Raw genomic sequence first — 20,865 nt, 5'->3', positions numbered from 1 at the left:
CTGATTCTCCATATTATCATCGGTGGCTAATACAGTGCCAGTCCAGTATCATAGCAGAACAAAAATGAATAAGTGTTTTAAAACAGGCCTGTGTCTAACTTGCTGCAGGAAGTTCATCAGCTTGTGCCTGAGCTGTGCACTTTTTTTGGCTGTTCCCACTTGGAGTTTGCAATTATACTTTAATTACTACTTTCAAATGAGATTTCTTTATACAACTGCTTGACGTCTTTTGGTTATGCTCTATAAAAAGGGGCTTGCTCTTACCTGGCATGCTCTCATTTTCAGTTATCAAACCAATCTGAAAGTTATCTGACTGGGAGAATTAACCCCAATCACTGAGCTGGTTGCATAAGCATCCACAAAGCAAATCACAAGTCAACAATACATAATCTGGACTGGAAGTAAAAAAAATGAAAGACTACAATTTAAGGAGTAAGGGAGAATGGGCGAGTTTGTATAGCACATTGCATTTGGATGGCAGGATGCAGCTGGTATGCTGTGACAGTCACTGCAGCTGCATTCGTAACCAATCTGACATTTGGGTTTCTGTCTCCAAACCTAAGGAAACTACTTTGCAAAGAGAAATAGGAGAAGAATGTAACTAATATAAAATGGCAGGGGCAAGAGTGCCTATCAGAGCAAAATTCAAAAGAATGCATCACTGATCAATGGTCGGGCTGTCAGGGCTCTACTGCCAGTTATGAGTCATACTTAATTAGTGCCAGTGGGTGTTCCTCTGGGCAGTTGGCAACGAGGAGGGAAATGCCAAATGAGTGGCGAAAGAATGTGGGGGTGCTGGAGAAAGATGGTGTTTCTTAAAAGAAGGCATGCTTGGGGGAAATTAGCAGCATTTTCTCATGCATCAAACAGCCAATGGTTCTATTGGCTGGAACAGTAAAAAAAAAAAAAAAAAGAATTAACCCCACAATTAATGCTTCTAAAAAACAACTGGTCTGTCTCACATTTCACAGAGCTGTGGTATGAATAATAGACATGGGTGATCAAATTTAATGTATTTTTCCACTTAGAAACTCCATACATCAGCATGCCAAGTCAAGACACAGAGGTGCAAATGACACAATCTTTAACTTGTTGCCAAGCAGGAAGATGGGACAGGTGGGAGATGAATAAACTACTTGAATGTATGCTTCTTTTAAAAATCTAAGTATTTGGGAAATGTTCAAGGAATGAAGGACTCAAAAGTAGCTTAAGGTAGACCTAATGACAGCTTATATTCTTTTCTGCTGTGTTGCAATTAAGTATTTATTATTGTATGTCTTTGTCTGTCTTTCACACACACACACACACACACACACACACACACACACACACACACACACATGCTTGAATGAAATGCAGGCATTTCTAATTAAACAGAGTTTCCCATTTTGTTCCCACTGGTAAACTATGGCTACCTGCTTTGGACTACAGTTTCAATATCTGTATACGTGTGCCCCACCCCACTCCAACTTCTTCTGGGTCCAAAAGGACCCATGCATCAGCAATCACATGTCTAATAGCTATATTAGGATCTCACTTAGTCCAGTCAATGTGCCTCCATATGTCAGTGTCATTTATACATTTTGCACATGTTAGACATGCCAACAGCATTTCAGATTGAATTCCTTTCTTTTTAGTACATACGTTCTTTTTAAGTACATACATACATAGTACATACAATAGTCCATCCTCTCTCCCGCCAATTAGGAAATCATAGATACAATATACAGGCGCAAGTTTGAAATTTATTTTTAATTTCACCTGGAATGTCATTTAACATAAGCTAAACAAGCCTACTTCACACTGACCTTCAATATATTTCGTCCATCAAATGACTCCCTTTCCTTGAAAAATTTGCCTGCAGATCTATTACTTTGCTCTTCAGCTGCAAAATAAATATATCAAATTACAGCTCATCCTTAAAAGGGTTTTTTCCACACATGGAATACAACTCTGCACTCACCTTTTATACAAGAAAGAAAACCTGCAAATTATTTCCCAAAGTATCATGTCAAAATTCCTACAGTCATCAATATTGTTGCAAGGATTATGCAGGGCTGACAGCTCAGTGTAATAGAATCATCCAAGGGGAAACTAGAGTGTAATACTCAGTGCTCTGTCAAAGCACATTTCAGCAATAAAGCATTCTCTCATCTCTTGAATTACCAAGTCCAGCATCAAATATCTGATCACTCTGCATAGTATATATTTAAAACCAATGAGGAAAAGTAAGCACTTGGGCAATGCATCCTTGTTCACAAGGTGTCTCTAATCTCTCAATGCCAGTATCTGAGAACAAACTCAAGAAGATGAATTACCCCTTAGCTAGGGTTCTGTTACTCTGCAATCTACATATTCTCCTCACAAGCATATAACCACCAATATGATTTCTGAGATGTTCATGTTTCATTAAAAAACCCTCAAAATTCTAGCCCTTATGATAGCAAGGAACAAACTGTTGCATTGCACTGAGCTAAGCCAAGGTTTAGCTTAGCATGTCATAAGAACCGGAAACAGTGGTTCTCTCCTCACTAATCACAAGCTACAATCAAGAAAAAACTTCAGTGCTATCTCACTAAGCCATAGTTTGGCTTACTATGTTGTGCAAACCAGCTATCTGAAAATACGACTTTTGGAAGTCGTCTATTTGTTAAAAATAAACATGAGCAGTAGTTCGTAATTCAGGCTTGTAAGCAGCAAGCTACCTGTTTACCTGTGAGAACTGCTTCCAGGAAGGATAGTAAAAACCTTGGTGGACTAAGAATTTTTATATTTTTTAATTTGCAGTCCAGGCACAGGATTTGAGATTGTGTGGACTCTGGTAGAAAGTCTGAATTTTCAGATGCAGACATCACACAAACACATCTATTAAGGGTCCTATTTGTTCCATCAGCTAAAATCAAAGACAAAATCTTGATATACAGTTAGCTGGACGAACTTAGCATGGTAGTTCTTATGGCCTTAAAATATCCAATGCACAGAGTGACTTAAGGAAATGTCCTTGTCATAGTTTGCTGTAAGCAGTATGTTAGAATTAGTGCAAGGCATGTTCAGGGTTCAGTTCAATTACTCAGTTACTATTCTATTTACTGATATAGTCATTCTCACTAAAACAAAACAATACAGGAGCCTGGAAGTACATAGCATTAACCAAATCCATTTTTTAGATACAGGAAATACGAATGAAGACAGTAACAGTCTTGTCTAAAAAAGAAATACAATACCCTAACTTTCATCAGACATAAGGGGAAGAAAGAGCCAATTTCTGCCAGATATAAACAGTGTGTTTAATGTTTTAACAAAAGATTTCTTCTCTGCTCTGTACTGTGTAACCTTAATGAAGGAACCCAACTCCTTTTGAGGGTCATGAACCAATTATCTTCTGCCTAAAGGTCACAAAACAATAACAAATGAGCAACACCAAACACAGGAACCATATAACAATTTCAGAGATCAAAGTCGTAGCTATATTTCCTCAAGGAGACCTTAACAAATGCTCACCACTAGGATCTTTCCGGAAGATGGTGTTCATGACTGTGGCATGGAGTTTCACCCGATCCCACTCTTTCATCATTAGTCCAGAGGTCACAAACCGATCTGTCAGTCTATCTGCTATGTGCTGGAGCCTATGGGAAAGGAAGTAAGGAAAGCCACAATTTTTTCATTACTGTAATGGGATACATAATTGTATGTTCATAACCCTGCAAGGAAAAATACATAAAGTTGTTGTTACTAAAACGACAGATGTTGCATTTGCAGCCTGCCATTTCTTCAAGGTAGGGAGATATCAGTGGTGAAAGTTGGAATTGGCGGGTCTGGAGTACAGAACAAAATGTTTCAGTCACATTTGTCACTGGGCTTAGAATACAAGGCAAGCCTAGATAAGGGATCAATCATTGGATGAAATGACAAAACTATGTTCTTAAGACCAAAAATATACTGACCCCACCTGAAGATGGCTTGATATCATGCTAAAAAACAATTTATCTTGTTCCATGTCCAACTTTGTAGTGTGGAAATCAGAAACTTGGCCAAGGATGCTTGTCTGAGATAAAGAAATCACCTCTGAATCACAAGCACTTCTTCAAGTCATGCTGGTACCTGTCACTAATTGTCTCTAGTGACAGAGGTGATAAAACAATGTAGCTGGGAACTGACGATACCTTGCTTAACCCTAGCAATACAACACCTTCCCCTACCCTACAATGCAGACATTTCCAGGACAATGTAGTGCACAGGCAGGTCATCATACAGGATCGTTTTATTTGGGTGTGCACATCACATTCATTTTGGAATTAACCTGCAGCACACAGCCACAGGATGGAGCTTTATTTGGACATGTTTGTTTTCTGAACATTGCCAGAATAACCCGAAACATTTACAGTCAAGCGTTAAGATGTATTTAGAGACAAGTCAGATGCATCGTTTTTTGTTTATTCACTGCCAAGCATAATTGAACCCATTTGGTTAAATCTGCTGCGGTACAGCTCAGCTGCATGGTTTATCTGGGGATGCTTTCCAAGGCTGGTGCTTATGAATGAATTATTCTGCCTTACGCCATTTAAAGCAAAGAGTGATGGAATTCAGACAGAAGGAAAACATGAGGTCACCATATACAGCAGCTCTCCTCACCATTTCAGCTCCAGCTTGAGATAATGGTTCTCCACAGGAAAAGTGGAAGGACAGAAAGTGATAGAAAAGAGGCAAAGCAATGCTCCCAGCTGAGAGCGCCTTCCCAAAAATGAGCAGTTGACCAAAGCAGCTAGAACTGTATAGAGTTGCCGTGAGATTTTAGGTGTATTTGATGACATCAATCATAATGAACTATGTTGCTTCTATAAGTGGAAATATATATATATATGCATATATATGGCAGGGGGACTGGAACAGATATATACCCAATGCCTGAGCCAAAAATCCACCTATATCTGTACGCAATAAAGTTGTGGTCATTTCTAATCCAGATCATTGTCTGCTTGAGTTTATTAATTACACCTTACATTTAGCCACTGCCTGTGGGGGCGGTGGCACTATGACTGGGCCCGCAACAAACAAACAAACTTCGTGGCGAGTTCCCCCACTTTCCCCCCAAAAAGAAAAGCACTGGTTCTACATCATCTTAAAGGCATCAGTTTAATTCCAGTTCTGATTACAACTGAACGTTTCTGAAAGGTCAAATACGGGAATCAGGAAGTTCGATAAGTGTACAGGAACTTGTCCCTGCTAGAACATACAAGTAATTTCCCCACACAAAAGTGTGATGATTCATATTTGTGCTAACTGCAAGCTAAATGTGTGCACTAGGGGATGAACACATTTCTAAAGCCCTGTAGCTCTTCAGTGTGTTTTCTTCCTTGAAAGGACTGAGCAAGATTCATAGCACCATGGACAGAAAACATTCATTAAAACCAAACATTCCTGCTCATTAAAATGGGAGATCATCACACAAATGGGAAGTCTTATACAATCTTGTCACTAAGTCCATTAGCAACATAATTTGCCAGATAGCTCATCCCTTTCCAGCTATAAGTTGCCACCTTGGCCCTTTAGGTCTTACTCAGAGATGGAACAGTAATAAGGTTATTCCCTCTCCCTCTCTGGTCACCATTTGCTCGACAATCCTTGATGAGCTAACGCTACAGCCTGCTAGCTTTGAGCTGTCCCTTTGAAGCAGTTACTGGCCAATTTCTAGTCTTACTGATTGAATCTTATGTTTTGCCCCGCATCATTTTATTTCTGGTGATACATCAGTGACTTTTAAAATTAGCGATGACAAATGAAAGAAGTATCATCACAAATGATACTAAAACAAATTAACAAAATAGCTCAAGTGAAAATGGTGCTTTATTATGTTATAAAATTAATCAAAGAAATGAGACAAATTAAAATGAATTACAAAGTCTTTGCTACATGGGAACCATCAGAGCATAACCTTATTTCACTGCCCCCCCCCCCCCCAAGTCTAAACACAGTCTCCAGCATCACCAAGGCAAAGGAGGGAAATGGAAACTCTTATGCTTTGGAAAATCAACTACTCAGAAGCAAACAAAAATCACAAAGTATATTTGCTTCTCACATTGCCATATAAAGGATGGATCAAGAACTTATTTTATAATCCTAGATGTTGAAAGAGTTGGTTACTTTTCTTAAGGTATCATAGTAACTAATATGTTACTATTAGTTACTAAACTCATGGAATCTACTGAGTGTATCTATTAAATCCAAGCGCCTTAGCTTTCATATCATCCCAAGTATGTATGTCCTGGTAGCACAGAATCCAGTTAATGGGTAGTGAGAGCTATGAAGCAATGGACACTTGGTCTTTGAAACTGTAAAATCCCAAAGTAATTAGGATCTGTCTCTACCACTGATCCTACTGATCAGATTCATTGTAAGGCAGGAAGCTAAAGCAAATAAAAACATGGTAGTCCTTATTTTAACAAAAGCTGAAGATTAATTTGAAATGATACATTAAAATCTTGTTTATTTAATTTTGCTGCAACTATTTACTCTGATGCTTCTTTTCAGGAAACCACAGATACATTTCAAAGGGAAGGAAGAAAGAAATTGAAACATTCAATATACATTTGAAAAGAAAACAAAAGGAATGGCCTGGTCTATATTTAAACTTTGGTTTCTTAGGGAAGGTAGTGACAACACTGAATACAAAAATAAATGAACATTCATACTTTGCAAGTAGACAAAGTAAAGAGCATTACAAAATTGTGATAACAATGTGACTTAGCAGTCAGTAGCAAAGACAGGGGCCACATTCTCGCAGTTTAGCCATCTAGACAAGTCTGAACGGGTTCAAGCAAAGTTTTTAGCTTGCATGCTCCCCCTTCCCCTCTCTGGCTTCCATGGGGCCAGGACTTCAGCAGCATTTAGTTTCATTTTTAAAGAATTCTGGCTCAGCACCAGCATGTGCATCAGAGATCCTGGTTTTAAAAAGCCTATGGCTAGCCACATAGCAAACAAACTCCATACCATGGGTTATGAAAGTGGGTTTTAAAATGAACCAAGGTTTGTTTTAAATCAGAATCTGTGGTTCAAACCTAACGCTTTAAAAGTGAAATAAAACTCTGCTGAAGTCGTCTTGCTCCTGACTACATGGAAAGAGAAGATGGGAGGGGGGAGTGCACAAGCCTGATGCTGTGTTTGGACACTTTCAGGGTCACCAACATACGTGTGAACGCAGCCACCAGCTAGCAGTGGTAAGAATTTCAACCACATATTTAAATTAGAACTAACGAGAGTGGAAACAGTTTCTAGTTTTCAGAAGTATCAACATTAAGCAGAAACTGCACAGGTGGATACTCCATAATTATCTCTCAGTAATACTACTTGTTATCAGCCCAAGGGCAAACTCATTATAGACCCTTCTTTACCTACAAAGAGGTTGCAATAACCTTATCTCCTGGATATCTTGCGGTATATTTTCTGGCAGAAACAATCAAACTCAGAGGTTGAGAACCTTCTCAAGAGTCATTATATTACTTTTGCAAATTCATATATAATCACTTTGTGGAATGAAAATGATTTTTTTAAATTAAAAAAGCAGGGGAAACTTACTTGTTAGAGCCATCCTTCATATGAACTTTTGCATAGAGAACATCCATCATGGCTGGATCATCATTCATGTACTCTACACCTGCTACTTCTACAGTTAGTGGTTTGCCTCCAGCAATTGAGCTGTTTGAAAGAGGGGGGAAACACCAAACACAGTTCATATTTAAGATTTGGCAACTGCATAATTCACTTGGTCAGCTGCACTAGGCTACACCAATTCACCAACACAGTTTCTTCCCCACTTTTTAATGGAGGTTTATGGATTACTTCAATTACATTTATATATTTTAGTGAGACTGTTATTTCAATAGTTTGATGCATATTTAATTTTCATTATTTTGTTTTAAGCCTTTGTATGCTGCTTGAGAATACTTTTTTGAACAGAAAACCATACAAAATAAAATGATCATCGGCAGAATTCACAACTATATCCTGTCCCCAGCAAATTCCCCAGAATACCTACCCTTTCTTCCCTAGAAGACAGAATGGATTGTTCATCACTATTGACTTTTGCCCTTGTTTCTGCTGTTTCTAGAATCATATAAACCTAACTTAGTTCAATTAATTTCAATGCATCTGCTCTGAGCACTTTAGCCGACTACAACCCAATGGATTCAACTCACAACAATCTTACACTATAGAACATTGAATCATACAGAGCAATGCCTCCAGGCCTCCTAAGCCCCAACAGATTTTTGTCTCACTGTGAAACTTATAATGAAGACATTCATATTATTTTGCCACATAGAGTGTCACAGGCTGTATTAATGGTCCCATCAAATGGAATGTTGTAAGATCATATGAGGGTCAGTTCATATGAGGTCATCACAGGGATTCACTGAGATAGAGGAAAATTAAATCCTGTCATTATTAATGTAGATTGCAAGCTTTACATGCAGCAACTTCTAGATACTGTACAGCACAGTGCTAGTAATATTTAACTGTTAAAGAGTACAAACAACTGTAGAATCTTTTCCATACATAATAAACTGCCAAATACTGTCAAATATTAAAGCAAAGGATGAGAATTTTATCTATTTCTGTGGAAAGTATCAGAATCCATGCAGCTAGCTGCTCCCTGAATAACGCAGACAAAGGCCGTTTCTCTGACAATTTAAACAAACAATCTAGAAAAGCACGTTGCTCATTGTGCTGCCAAGTCCTCATCACACACTAATGTCAACTTGGTGCCACACACACAAGCGTCCTGTGATGCAAAACTGGGTCCAGAAGTCAATTTTTAGTGGCCTCAATAAGCCAGTTCAGTTTTGTGACTGCCACCAATCCTCCTGCTATGGATAAAATCTATGCCATTGCACTTTGGAGGCACTGAGCAGTGAGAAATTTGGCTGCATTAGAGTGACTCCGAAGCTCAGCAAAGCAGGGCCAAGCCCTCTCCATCCACCCCCTTTTCCTTAGGAGAGAGTGGTGGGAGGCTCAAGCCTGCAGTCACAAAAGGAATGTAAAGTAAGAGGTGGGCAGGGGCTCATCTCTAACCTTGCTTTGGGCTTCAGGGGCACAGTAAGGCTTCTTGCCACTTCTGAGCACCTCGCTGATTTCAAGTGCCTCTGAAGCCCAAAGCAAGGTCAGAGACAAGCCCCTGGCCATAACTCACTTTGCATTTGCCACCAATGTGCTTACCTGCTAAAAATATATGCTCATCATTTGCAAGCTCATCTGTGGGTCTCACCCTGCAAGCTAGGAATCATTCTGCTAAAAAGTCCTTGCAAAAAGATTGGAAGTGAAAAAAATATCGGGGGGGGGGGCAGATTCATAGTTTCATAGCTTGCTAATTCTAAAGCTCAAAGAGTATGGTTTTGTGTAGTAGATTATGACAACTCCTGCACTGTAGAATCACTGATCTACTGTATTAGAGCTTATTTTTTAAATACAGTTCAATACTCTCTACCTTCGACTTGTTTCGGAAATTAATCTCAGGGATATACGACCATTGGGCGGGGGAAGCTATTTGCCAAAGGCTCCGCTAGTGAAAAAGTGCCAAGGAAATCACATTTTTCATGCACTTCCAGGAGGGGAGAATCAATCTTTGTTCATGTACAAATAAAACCAGCTACTGTAAGAGAGAGAAAAATGCTAGGTTATAATAAGATTGCAAGCAAAGAGATGCTCCTAAATGGTTTATATCAAGAACAAAGTGCAATTAGGTCCTTGTATTGTTTTGTGTAGGCTTTTCATTTACTCCTAATAATGGTTTGCTGGATTGCTGCAAGCTGGGACACCCCACACCCCTCTAAGTTACCCTGGCCCTAGAACCAGTACTTCTTTTTGAGTGCTGCAGCTGGATTATGGCATCCCAAGTGCTTTCAATTTACTCACTCAATGAAGTCTTCTTTACACCTCTGTAGAAGTTCTTGGGCCTTCTGGATTTCCTGTTCATTCAGGAGTACCAGCGTCCCAATAGTCAGATGGAGCTTGGCAGGGTTCTGGAACAGGCTACTACTGACACCATAGTCCTGTAGAAACATTGAGAAATTCATTGAGTGACATCAGAAATTCATGTTTCTCCTTACTTTTGCATATCTAGGAATCTGTGTCGCTTTTAAGGTATAGAGCAGATCTCTATTACAAGCGAGGCTTTATGTTCTAAAAAATGTGGAGCAGCCATTGGTTCTTTATTCCAATCTCACAGATTTGTAACCAGCTACCTGTAGCATCTTAGGGAGACTTGTTCAACTGCTATCTCCATCTTGTAACTGAGTCTTTAAGGTAACCTCATAGCTAAACATCCAGCCCAATTTTACTTTATTTCTTTTTCCTTCTCTCCCAATCCCCTATTTTGTGTAACATTTTGCCTAATTGAAGAATTCTCGAGAACTCAATAACTTTTTGTGATGTTTTGCTTGCTTCTGAGAAAGGTATTAACCAGCTCCGGATTTTTGAAGTCTGCTGATCAGAATTCAAAATGGGTGACATGCAAAATTAAAGTCATATAATAACATGGCAATAGCAACAAATAGGAATCATTTTTAAAAAAAGCAAACTAAAAAATGCCCAGATAAACGTATTCAAATTACGTAACATCATTTCCTACATTTTGCTGGCTGCTGCATTTTAAAATCAGCTAGCTCTTATCTTCATAGCTGCTTTAGAAAAGGTAATTTCCCTACAGGTAATTGTCTTGTCTCCATTCAACCACATTGTTAATTTTTACATTTCAGAAACCCAAGTGATGCTGCACAGCAGGGGGCCAGCTAATGACTCCCCTTCTTATGCAAGTCTTATTTGAAGGAGCAAAGTGGCAAATCATTTGCTACTCCCCGGCCACATATACAGTGATGCAGGCTGTAGAATCAACACACCTTAGGGGTTGCCACAGAGAGAATGCCCTTTCCCTGGGCCTCTGCCCCCTGAATTTCTGAGGGTGGCAGAACTACCAGCCCCCCCCCCCCCAATTTTAACACCTGAGAGGGTCTGTAGAGAAGCAGGCAGTCTTTCAGCTATTTGGGGCCTAAGTCGTTTAGGGCTTTAAACACTATCTACACAGGGAAATGAATTTTCAACAGTGAATGAACTGTGCCATGAATAAAAAATATACCAACTGGAAGAAAGACCAAGAACATTGATTTAGGACCCTGCACCCTCCAAGAGTCAGGAATCACTATAGCATATCTATTCAGTGTAAAAATAGATCCAAGTATGAGGAACGCAGAGGTCTTGATCCCTGAATAGTAGAAGTTTGACAATGGCTTTTTCTTGTTTCTAAGCTTTTAGAAAGACTGCTCCAATTTTAGATTTTGTCAGCCACCTTTATAATAATAATAATAATAATAATAATAATAATAATAATAATTTATTTATACCCCGCCCATCTGGCTGGGCCTCCCCAGCCACTCTGGGCGGCTTCCATAAAAACCAAAAATACAATAAAATATCACATGTTAAAAACTTCCCTGAACAGGGCTGCCTTAAGATGTCTCTTGAATGTCAGGTAGTTATTTATCACTTTGACATCTGCTGGAAGGGCGTTCCACAGGGTGGGCGCCACTACCGAGAAGGCCCTCTGCCTGGTTCCCTGTAGCTTTGCTTCTCGCAATGAGGGAACCGCCAGAAGGCCCTCGGCGCTGGACCTCAGCGTCCGGGCAGAATGATGGGGGTGGAGACGCTCCTTCAGGTATACTGGACCGAGGCCGTTTAGGGCTTTAAAGGTCAGCACCAACACTTTGAATTGTGCTCGGAAACGTACTGGGAGCCAATGCAAGTCTTTCAAGACCGGTGTTATATGGTCTCGGCGGCCGCTCCCAGTCACCAGTCTAGCTGCCGCATTCTGGATTAGTTGTAGTTTCCGAGTCACCTTCAAAGGTAGCCCCACGTAGAGTGCATTGCAGTAGTCCAAGCGGGAGATAACCAGAGCATGTACCACTCTGGCGAGACAGTCCGCAGGCAGATAGGGTCTCAGCCTACGTACCAGATGGAGCTGGTAAACAGCTGCCCTGGACACGGATTTGACCTGTGCCTCCATGGACAGCTGTGAGTCCAAAATGACTCCCAGGCTGCGCACCTGGTCCTTCAGGGGCACAGTTACCCCATTCAGGACCAGGGAATCCTCCACACCTGCCCGCCTCCTGTCCCCCAAAAACAGTACTTCTGTCTTGTCAGGATTCAACCCCAATCTGTTAGCCGCCATCCATCCTCCAACCGCCTCCAGACACTCACACAGGACCTTCACCGCCTTCACTGGTTCTGATTTAAAACAGAGGTAGAGCTGGGTATCATCCGCATACTGATGAACACCCAGCCCAAACCTCCTGATGATCTCTCCCAGCGGCTGCATGTAAATGTTGAAAAGCATGGGGGAGAGGACAGAACCCTGAGGCACCCCACAAGTGAGAGCCCAGGGGTCTGAACACTCATCCCCCACCACCACTTTCTGAACACGGCCCAGGAGGAAGGAGCGGAACCACTGTATAACAGTGCCCCCAGCTCCCAGCCCCTCAAGACGGTCCAGAAGGATGCTATGGTCGATGGTATCAAACGCCGCTGAGAGATCCAGCAGAACTAGGAAACAGCTCTCACCTTTGTCCCTAGCCCGCCGGAGATCATCAACCAGTGCGACCAAGGCAGTTTCAGTCCCATGATGAGGCCTGAATCCCGACTGGAAGGGATCCAAATACACAGAAACTTTTAAATCATTTGCTGAAATCTTCCAGAAACAGAAAGTTCCACAGCAGTCTATGCCAACCTGGTGTCCCCAAGATGTTTTGGACTATAATTCCCATCAACCTCAGACAGCAAGGCGATGATGGACAGGCCTGATGGGAGTTACAGTCCAAAACATCTGAACAGAACCAGGTTGGCAAAGACTGCTTTAAACAAGCCATTGTATTGTTCCATATCTTATAACTCCAGTTATGATCCTGCAGACTCCAAGACTCACTGAACATGGGCAATAATCTGCAGACAGAGCTAGGAATCCGTTATCAATGCTGCCCATGTTATTGGGAAAGCGTTACTACCGTCACTGCTACCTTCCAGGCCCTCACAGACAAAGGAGGCCAAATTGATAATATTCAATTCAATTCAGTTAATGTCAATTCCACCTTTCAACGGGAATGCTCAAAGTGGCTGAGAACAAAAGCTCTCTCTCTCCCATTCTTTCCATTCTGCCAACTGGTACAAAAACAAAGCTGAAAAAGGTCCTCATTCTCTTCTGCATGAAAGCTTATTTAGGATATACTGCAAAGACAAAGTGGTTGTACTTATGAGCTTTCTCTTCAAATATGGGACAAGCCCCAGAAGCCATTTAGTCCATAATGAACACAGGGAGCCTCAGAAGCTGGGGAGGCAGCAGGGGGCAGGTTTGTTATGTTCCAACTGTTGACAGCAGTTCATTTTAATTTCTGTAATGCTCACAGATATGATGTGCACAAAATATATTAACACAATAAATAAGCAGCTTTTAGGAAAAGAGGCATATTCAATCTAATCCCCTGGGGGAAGGGAAAGGAGATTTCATGTTATAATTACCAGCAACCTAATCAGCTGAATTTCCTCTCTACAACTTTCCAGGAATCAGTGGTATCTTACATGCTCTGACAGCTTCCTATTCTGATGCTGCACATCACTAGGAAACACCTGAACTAGCTTCGCAGGAGGAAGCCCCATTAATAGCAGAGAAGATCCATAACTCCTTCCTATAAATTATCTGCAAATATCAAACCAACTGCTTCTCATCTTTTACTACATTTTCAGAGCTCTAGTGATTGTGGTCTAAATTGGGCATAGGCAAACTCGGCCCTCCAGATGTTTTGGGACTACAACTCCCATCATCCCTGACCACTGATCCTGTTAGCTAGGGATGATGGGAGTTGTAGTCACAAAACATCTAGAGGGCCAAGTTTGGGGATGCCTGGTCTAAACAGAACAATCCTAAGTAGGTTTACCCAGAAGTAAGACCTACTGAGTTCAATGGATCTTACTCCTTACCTGAAGGCACAATCTTAATTCCTGGCAAGGGAACAGCAGGCTGAACAGAGGAGGAGAGCTGCCACCACATCTGAAGCTCTGCTGCTCACACTGGCCATGGAGGAAAGGGAATGAGTATTTCACCTAATTTTTGCTGTGCCAGCTTCATGTGACAACAGCAGAGAGACCTGGATCAAGTCCCTCCCTAGCTGCTGGACCAATTCAGGGTCCAGCAAATTCATGGCTTGTCCAACTTCACTCCACTGCCATTCCACCCCATATTGAGCCCTTAAACTGACTACCACCAACGGGAATACCACTAGCCATAGCATGTCAACAACTCACATTGTTGATGGTCAGAGACAGACAGAAGGAAAATCCTCCCCATACCCTAAATGCATCCCAGCAGTAGAGGTTGGGGGTTAGGATTGTTCTGCAAATGTGTTTTAATACTAACAATTTAACCCCATGACTTTTCCCAAGAAAAGCCTGCAGCAAAGTTGCAACAGGCTGCTCTAGCTTGCTGAGCACTTGCCGTTTTGCTTAGATGCTTGCCTGCTTTAAGACAAAGAGCCTTTAAATTACTTGTTCAAACTCCCAGTTCATAATTTACTATTTAGTAATCAATGCAGTGCTACTGAATTGCATTGATTTTTCCTTTACATCTGCACCCAGCAATATCTTCAAACAACCCCTGTTGTACTTGAGCATCCTAACAGCAGCAGGAACAACAACAATAATAAAAAGCAAGTCAGAAGCATATCTAGAACTGTTAAGTTGTGGGTAGACATAGCAGACGACACAGCGATTTCTCCAAAGCAGCTCTTTATTTGTAAGCTGGAACAGAACTGAACTGAAGGGCTCAGTCAGCCTGCTTATATAGAGCTCCAGTACCTTGTTACTGTAACAACTTTCTAAAACTATCCAATCACTGAACGTCACTTTCGATCCTTCATTTGCATAACTATCTACAGTATCCCAGGGTGGCCCAGGCTGAGAACTTCAGTACATAACAAGAACAACTCTTAAGTAAAGCAAAGTTAGGGAAGAAAGTTCACTCACAAAAATCTGGATTAAACCAGACTTACAAGCTGTATACAGTGGTACCTCGGGTTAAGTGCTTACGGTAATTCATTCCGGAGGTCCGTTCTTAACCTGAAACTGTTCTTAACCTGAATCACCACTTTAGCTAATGGGGCTCCCCGCTTCCACCGTGCCGCCAGAGCCCGATTTCTGTTCTTATCCTGAAGCAAAGTTCTTAACCTGAAGCACTATTTCTGGGTTAGTGGAGTGTGTAACCTGAAGCGTATGTAACCCGAGGTACCACTGTATCTAAATTCTATTTTCTTTCAGCATTTAACTTGACACAAACTAATTTGGAGCCTCCACATTATAATAATGGAAAGCTACCATTAACACTAGATTACTTCTCAGATACTTGTAACAATTTTTTTCTAAGCTTTCTTAGATATAAGTTTCTAGCAGTAAATGCATCAGTTATATTGTGATAAAGCAACAAAGGGATATAAAGTGATTGGAATGGTTCAGAGCCACATGTGTACAATGACTTTCTATTACTATCTATGGGATTGTGCCTTGTGTGTGCATAAACCCAATGAAATCTTTGATGGCCACCAAACAGTTAACGCAGTCCTCTTGTATACCATAAAATGCAATGTATAATGTTGGTACCATACTATCACTGTTATTATTAATGCCTCAGAGAAGACGAACATTCAATTCAGCTGGACACATTGGTGCAAACTCAGCTTGCTTCATGTAACAGAAGGACAATGTAATTAGATATTATTATCTATGCAAATAGTGGTTAGATTTCATTTAAAAAGCAATTGTCTGTAATAGGTCTGCACATATGGTAGAAGCAGAACACAATGTATCCATAAGTACAATCAAATTACTAAAGTATGAAGTACCCAGTAGTCCAGTGCATTCTGCCTCTTCTCAATGTGTGTACTTAGGGTCACAGTTTTTATATTGTTGTAGGATGAGTTTCAAGGGCTCACTCTTGAAATGCTAAATTGAATTTAGAACTCCACTAGAAGCTAAAAAGATGCTCTAGCTTTCACAGCCCTTATAATTCAGCTTAGATACTTGCCTGCTCTGAAAAAGAAACTTCTTAACTATAATAATAATAAATAAATAATAATAATAATAATAATAATAATAATAATAATAATTATAATATTTATACCCTGCTCATCTGGCTGGGGTTGCCCAGCCACTCTGGGCAGCTGCCAACAGAATATTAATATTAATAAAAATAATAATAAAGTGATAAAACATCAAACATTAAAAACTTCCCTAAACAGGGCTGCCTTCAGATGTCTTCTTAAAATCAGATACAGTGGTACCTCGGGATGTGAACAGAGCATAAGACGCGACAGCGCATCTGTGTGTCGCGTTTCGCCACTTCCGCGCATGTGTGTGATGTCATTTTGACTGTCTGAGCATGTGCAAGCGGCGAAACCCGGAAGTAACGCGCTCCATTACTTCCGGGTGGCCACGGAGCACAACCCGAAAGCGCTCAACCTGAAGCGTATTTATCCCGAGGTATGACTATAGTTGTTTATTTCCTTCCCGCCCACAAGCCATTTCCAATTCAGTTTTAAATTCAATTATTTATTTTTGATGTGGGATAACTACTCATGCTAGCCAAGGAATAATTTGCCCAGAATCATGAGAAATGTCCCAGAATCAAAGTCAGCCTAAAACTTCATCAGAACTATGGAGCTAAGTAAATGCACTGAGAAGAGACAGCGTGTGCTGATGAGTTGCATCCAAGAACAGCAGAAGGCATTTTTGCTCATGCAAGTCTGGGCAGCCAATGCTTGTCAAGCCACTTAAGTCTCACATTTTCCCTCCCCAAAGCTGTTGAGGAACTCCCTGGAGAGGCTGGTAAGGGCAGTATATTCAAAACTGAAGATACTTTCCAACATCTAAGAAACTTTTTTTTTTAATGGAAACACATTCCATTTAAACCAATATCATTTGTTTCACATTCATGTTTAGGAGTCGTGCATCAGACTCTTAAAATACTGAGTTTCAGATATCCACTATTGCTGCTTTCCTAGCACTGCCCTCTGCTGGACACAAAGTAATGGCAAGCCTTTGTAACCCTATAAATAACCATCATTGTTCCATATACAGGGGTACCTCAGGTTACATACGCTTCAGGTTACAGACTCCGCTAACCCAGAAATAGTGCTTCAGGTTAAGAAGTTTGCTTCAGGATGAGAACAGAAATTGTGCTCTGGCGGCACGGCGGCAGCAGGAGGCCCCATTAGCTAAAGTGATGCTTCAGGTTAAGAACAGTTTCAGGTTAAGAACGGACCTTCGGAACGAATTAAGTACTTAACCCGAGGTACTACTGTAGTGGGAAATACTAAAGGTTGAAGGCTTAGAAACAGAGGAAGGAAATTAAAATTTGAAGGAAAGAGGAAATTGAGTATAAGGCTGCTGAGGCTTTCCCTGACAACGTTTTCTTCATACTTACATTACAGGAAAAAACAACTACAAATAAAAATGTTAGTTTCATGAACATTCTTATTTCAACATGGAAGTTACACTTAAAACTGCCAAAATATCTCATGGTCAGGGATGGTGATAGTTGTAGTCCAACCAAATCTGGAGAACCACCAATTCCTCACTCATGATTTAAAAGAACTCAGGGGACCATAGTAACTTTATCAACATAGTAGCTTATATAACACTGGGCAACAATTTTTTACTTTTTGAATGTTGTCTAGATTTCTACAACTGCTTTAGGGTCTTTTTGCACTGCTGAATCAAGAAATGGCATCCATTTCTCTCCATCAGGTCAGGTTTTTGTGCTATGTTGATTTGAAAAAAATCAGATCTTGTGACAAAATTGATTACATTTTTGTGGCATTATCAGCTGATTTTTGTCAACACATATCATCCTAAACATGTTTTTAAGAGAAAAAAATGTTTTTCCAACAACATATATTGATTACCTGATAGAAACATTGATTACTGTAAACTGAATGGTGGGCATTGATAAAGGTAAGTACACGTAAATTGCATGTTGCTTCACCATTTTTCAAACTTCAGGGCTTGAACTTCCGTTTCTTGGAACTCCTGGAATGCTCAGCGGCAGGGAGGTCTCTCTTCAGAGTCCAACAGTAGTCAGCCATCATGACTGCATCCCAGCGACCCTGATACCTGGTCTCCATCTCTTTCATGTCCTGATGGAATCTCTCCCCCTGCTCGTCACTCATTGAACCCAGGTTCTCAGGAAACCAGGCCATATGTGAAAATAGGTAGTGCATCTTGATGCTCATGTTGCAGCCCAGGTTTCTGAAAGTAGTCAGCATGTTGTTGACAAGTTCTGCGTAGTTTCTGGCCTTATTGTTAATAATAATAATAATAATAATAATAATAATAATAATAATAATAAATTTTATTTATATCCCGCCCTCCCCAGCCGAAGCTGGGCTCAGGGCGGCTAACAACAATCAAAATAATCCGACATTCTAAAACATTCATTATAAAATTAATTAAATCAAATTAAATTAAAATCAAATTAATGGCAACCATCAAGCCAAATTCTGTGCAGATTGCCGATTGCCAGAGGAGGGGGTCAGGCTGCACCCTGACCAAAGGCCTGGTGGAACAGCTCTGTCTTGCAGGCCCTGCGAAAGGATGTCAGGTCCTGCAGGGCCCTAGTCTCTTGTGACAGAGTGTTCCACCAGATTGGAGCCGCGACCGAGAAGGCCCTGGCTCTAGCTGAGGCCAGCCTAACCTCTTTGTGGCCTGGGATCTTTAGGATGTTTTTATTTGCAGACCGTAGATTTCTCTGTGGGACATACCAGGAGAGGCGGTCCCGTAGGTACGAGGGTCCTAGGCCGTATAGGGCTTTAAAGGTTAAAACTAGCACCTTAAACCTGATCCTGTACTCCACCGGGAGCCAGTGCAGCTGGTATAATACCGGATGGATATGATCTCGCAGCGAAGACCCCATAATGAGTCTCGCCGCGGCATTCTGCACCCGCTGGAGTTTCTGGGTCAGTCTCAAGGGCAGCCCCACGTAGAGCGAATTACAATAATCCAGTCTGGAGGTGACCGTCGCGTGGATCACAGTGGCTAGGTCAGGGAGAGAGAGATAAGGAGCCAACTGCTTAGCTTGGCGGAGATGAAAAAATGCCGCCTTTGTTATAGCTGTAATCTGCGCCTCCATAGAGAGGGAGGTATCGAAGATTACACCCAAACTCTTAACGGATGATGTTGGCACTAATTGCACCCCCGCAAGAGATGGGAGTTGCCCCCTCAATCCCATATCGCTCCGTCCCAGCCAAAGGACCTCTGTCTTCGAAGGATTTAACTTCAACCGGCTCCCACGTAACCATCCAGCCACAGCTTCCAGACATCTGGTCAGTGTATCTGGGGCCGAGTCAGGGTGGCCGTCCATCAACAGATAGAGTTGGGTGTCATCGGCATACTGATGGCAGCCCAGCCCAAAACTCCGGACAAGCTGGGCGAGGGGGCGCATAAAGATGTTAAAAAGCATCGGGGAGAGAATCGCACCCTGAGGCACTCCACACACCAAGGAGTGGCGCGATGACAATTTCCCCCCAAGCGCCACCCTCTGTCCCCGACCAGAGAGAAACGAGCGCAGCCATTGAAGGACTGTGCCCTGGATCCCCACGTTGGCAAGGCGGTGGTCCAGGAGTTCGTGATCGACCATGTCGAAGGCTGCTGACAGGTCTAGAAGAATCAGCAGCCCCGACCTGCCTCGATCCAGCTGCCTACGGAGATCATCTGTTAGGGCGACCAGAGCCGTCTCGGTCCCATGACCAGCGCAGAAGCCGGACTGGAATGGATCGAGAGCCGATGTTTCATCCAGAAACCTACCAAGCTGTTCAGCAACCGCTCTCTCAATCACCTTACCCAGGAATGGAAGATTTGAAACCGGGCGGTAATTGGATAGATCTAGAGGATCTAATGATGTTTTCTTTAAGAGTGGACGCACCACTGCCTCCTTCAGTTCCCCTGGGAATATCCCGGTGCCAAGGGACAAATTGATGATATCACCCAGGGGGGCCCGCACCTCGTCTGGACACGCTCTAATCAGCCAAGACGGGCATGGGTCCAGAGGACAGGTGGTGGGCTTTCCAGCTTGGAGGAGTCTGTCCACATCGGCTGGGGATATCCGGTCAAAGTGGTCCAATACTGGACCCAAGGACAGTCGAGGGGCCTCCAGTTCCTTTATTGTATCCAAATTGGCAGGGAGGTCATGGCGGAGCAACAGGACCTTCTCCGCAAAAAAAGCTCGCAAATGCCTCACAGCTGTGTGTCGAATTGTTATTTAAATTTGGCTGTCCTTCAAGGGACGTTAAAGACCTAATTATACTAAATAATTGCGCCGGGCGAGAGCTAGCGGAGGCAATGGAGGCCGAGAAGTAGGACTTCTTAGCGGCCTTCACTGCCATCTCGTAGGTTTTCATAAAAACCCTATAAGATGTTCTTGAGGCTCCGTCACGGGCACCCCGCCATACTCGCTCTAGCCGTCTGAGGTCCCGCTTCATTTTCCGAAGCTCCTCGGTAAACCAGGGAGCCCGGTTTCTGCGGGGTCGCAGAGGGCGCCTAGGTGCGATCTCATCGATGGCTGCTAGGAGCTGGGTATTCCAGCCCTCAACAAGCTCAGTCAATGAGTCGCCAGGGGGAGCAAGGTCCCGCAAAGCCTGACGGAATCTATCAGGGTCCATCAGCCTCTGCGGGCGAGCCCAAATTGGCTCACCACCTAAGCAGGGTGGGGGTGGAAAATCAATCCTGGCTTTCAGTGCGTAGTGATCAGACCATGGCACCTTCATTGCAGGAGACATGATCACATCT

The 20,865-nt window shown here is 42.1% G+C and overlaps 1 protein-coding gene across 5 annotated transcripts in view; it reads right to left on the bottom strand.

The window, feature by feature from the left end:
• ASCC1 (activating signal cointegrator 1 complex subunit 1) overlaps positions 1-20,865 on the bottom strand; it is a 54,578-nt gene that overhangs the window by 18,641 nt on the left and 15,072 nt on the right. For 4 of the 5 annotated variants that reach the window (XM_077930507.1, XM_028729584.2, XM_077930508.1 and 1 more), the window contains exons 6-9: positions 9,907-10,043; positions 7,573-7,692; positions 3,502-3,626; positions 1,809-1,885 (exon numbers count right to left, since the gene is read on the bottom strand). In XM_077930507.1, coding sequence (XP_077786633.1) covers positions 1,809-1,885; positions 3,502-3,626; positions 7,573-7,692; positions 9,907-10,043 — 459 coding nt within the window. Of the gene's footprint in view, positions 1-1,808; positions 1,886-2,950; positions 3,387-3,501; positions 3,627-7,572; positions 7,693-9,906; positions 10,044-20,865 lie in introns of those variants that run through there. The other variant, XM_077930509.1, reaches the window with a different exon arrangement.

This window comes from Podarcis muralis, chromosome 6 (assembly GCF_964188315.1).
Source record: "Podarcis muralis chromosome 6, rPodMur119.hap1.1, whole genome shotgun sequence".
Classification (NCBI taxonomy): Eukaryota; Metazoa; Chordata; class Lepidosauria; order Squamata; family Lacertidae; genus Podarcis; species Podarcis muralis.
The sequence above is the reverse complement of the archived record's forward strand: the minus strand, read 5'-3'. Positions and strand labels throughout refer to the sequence as shown.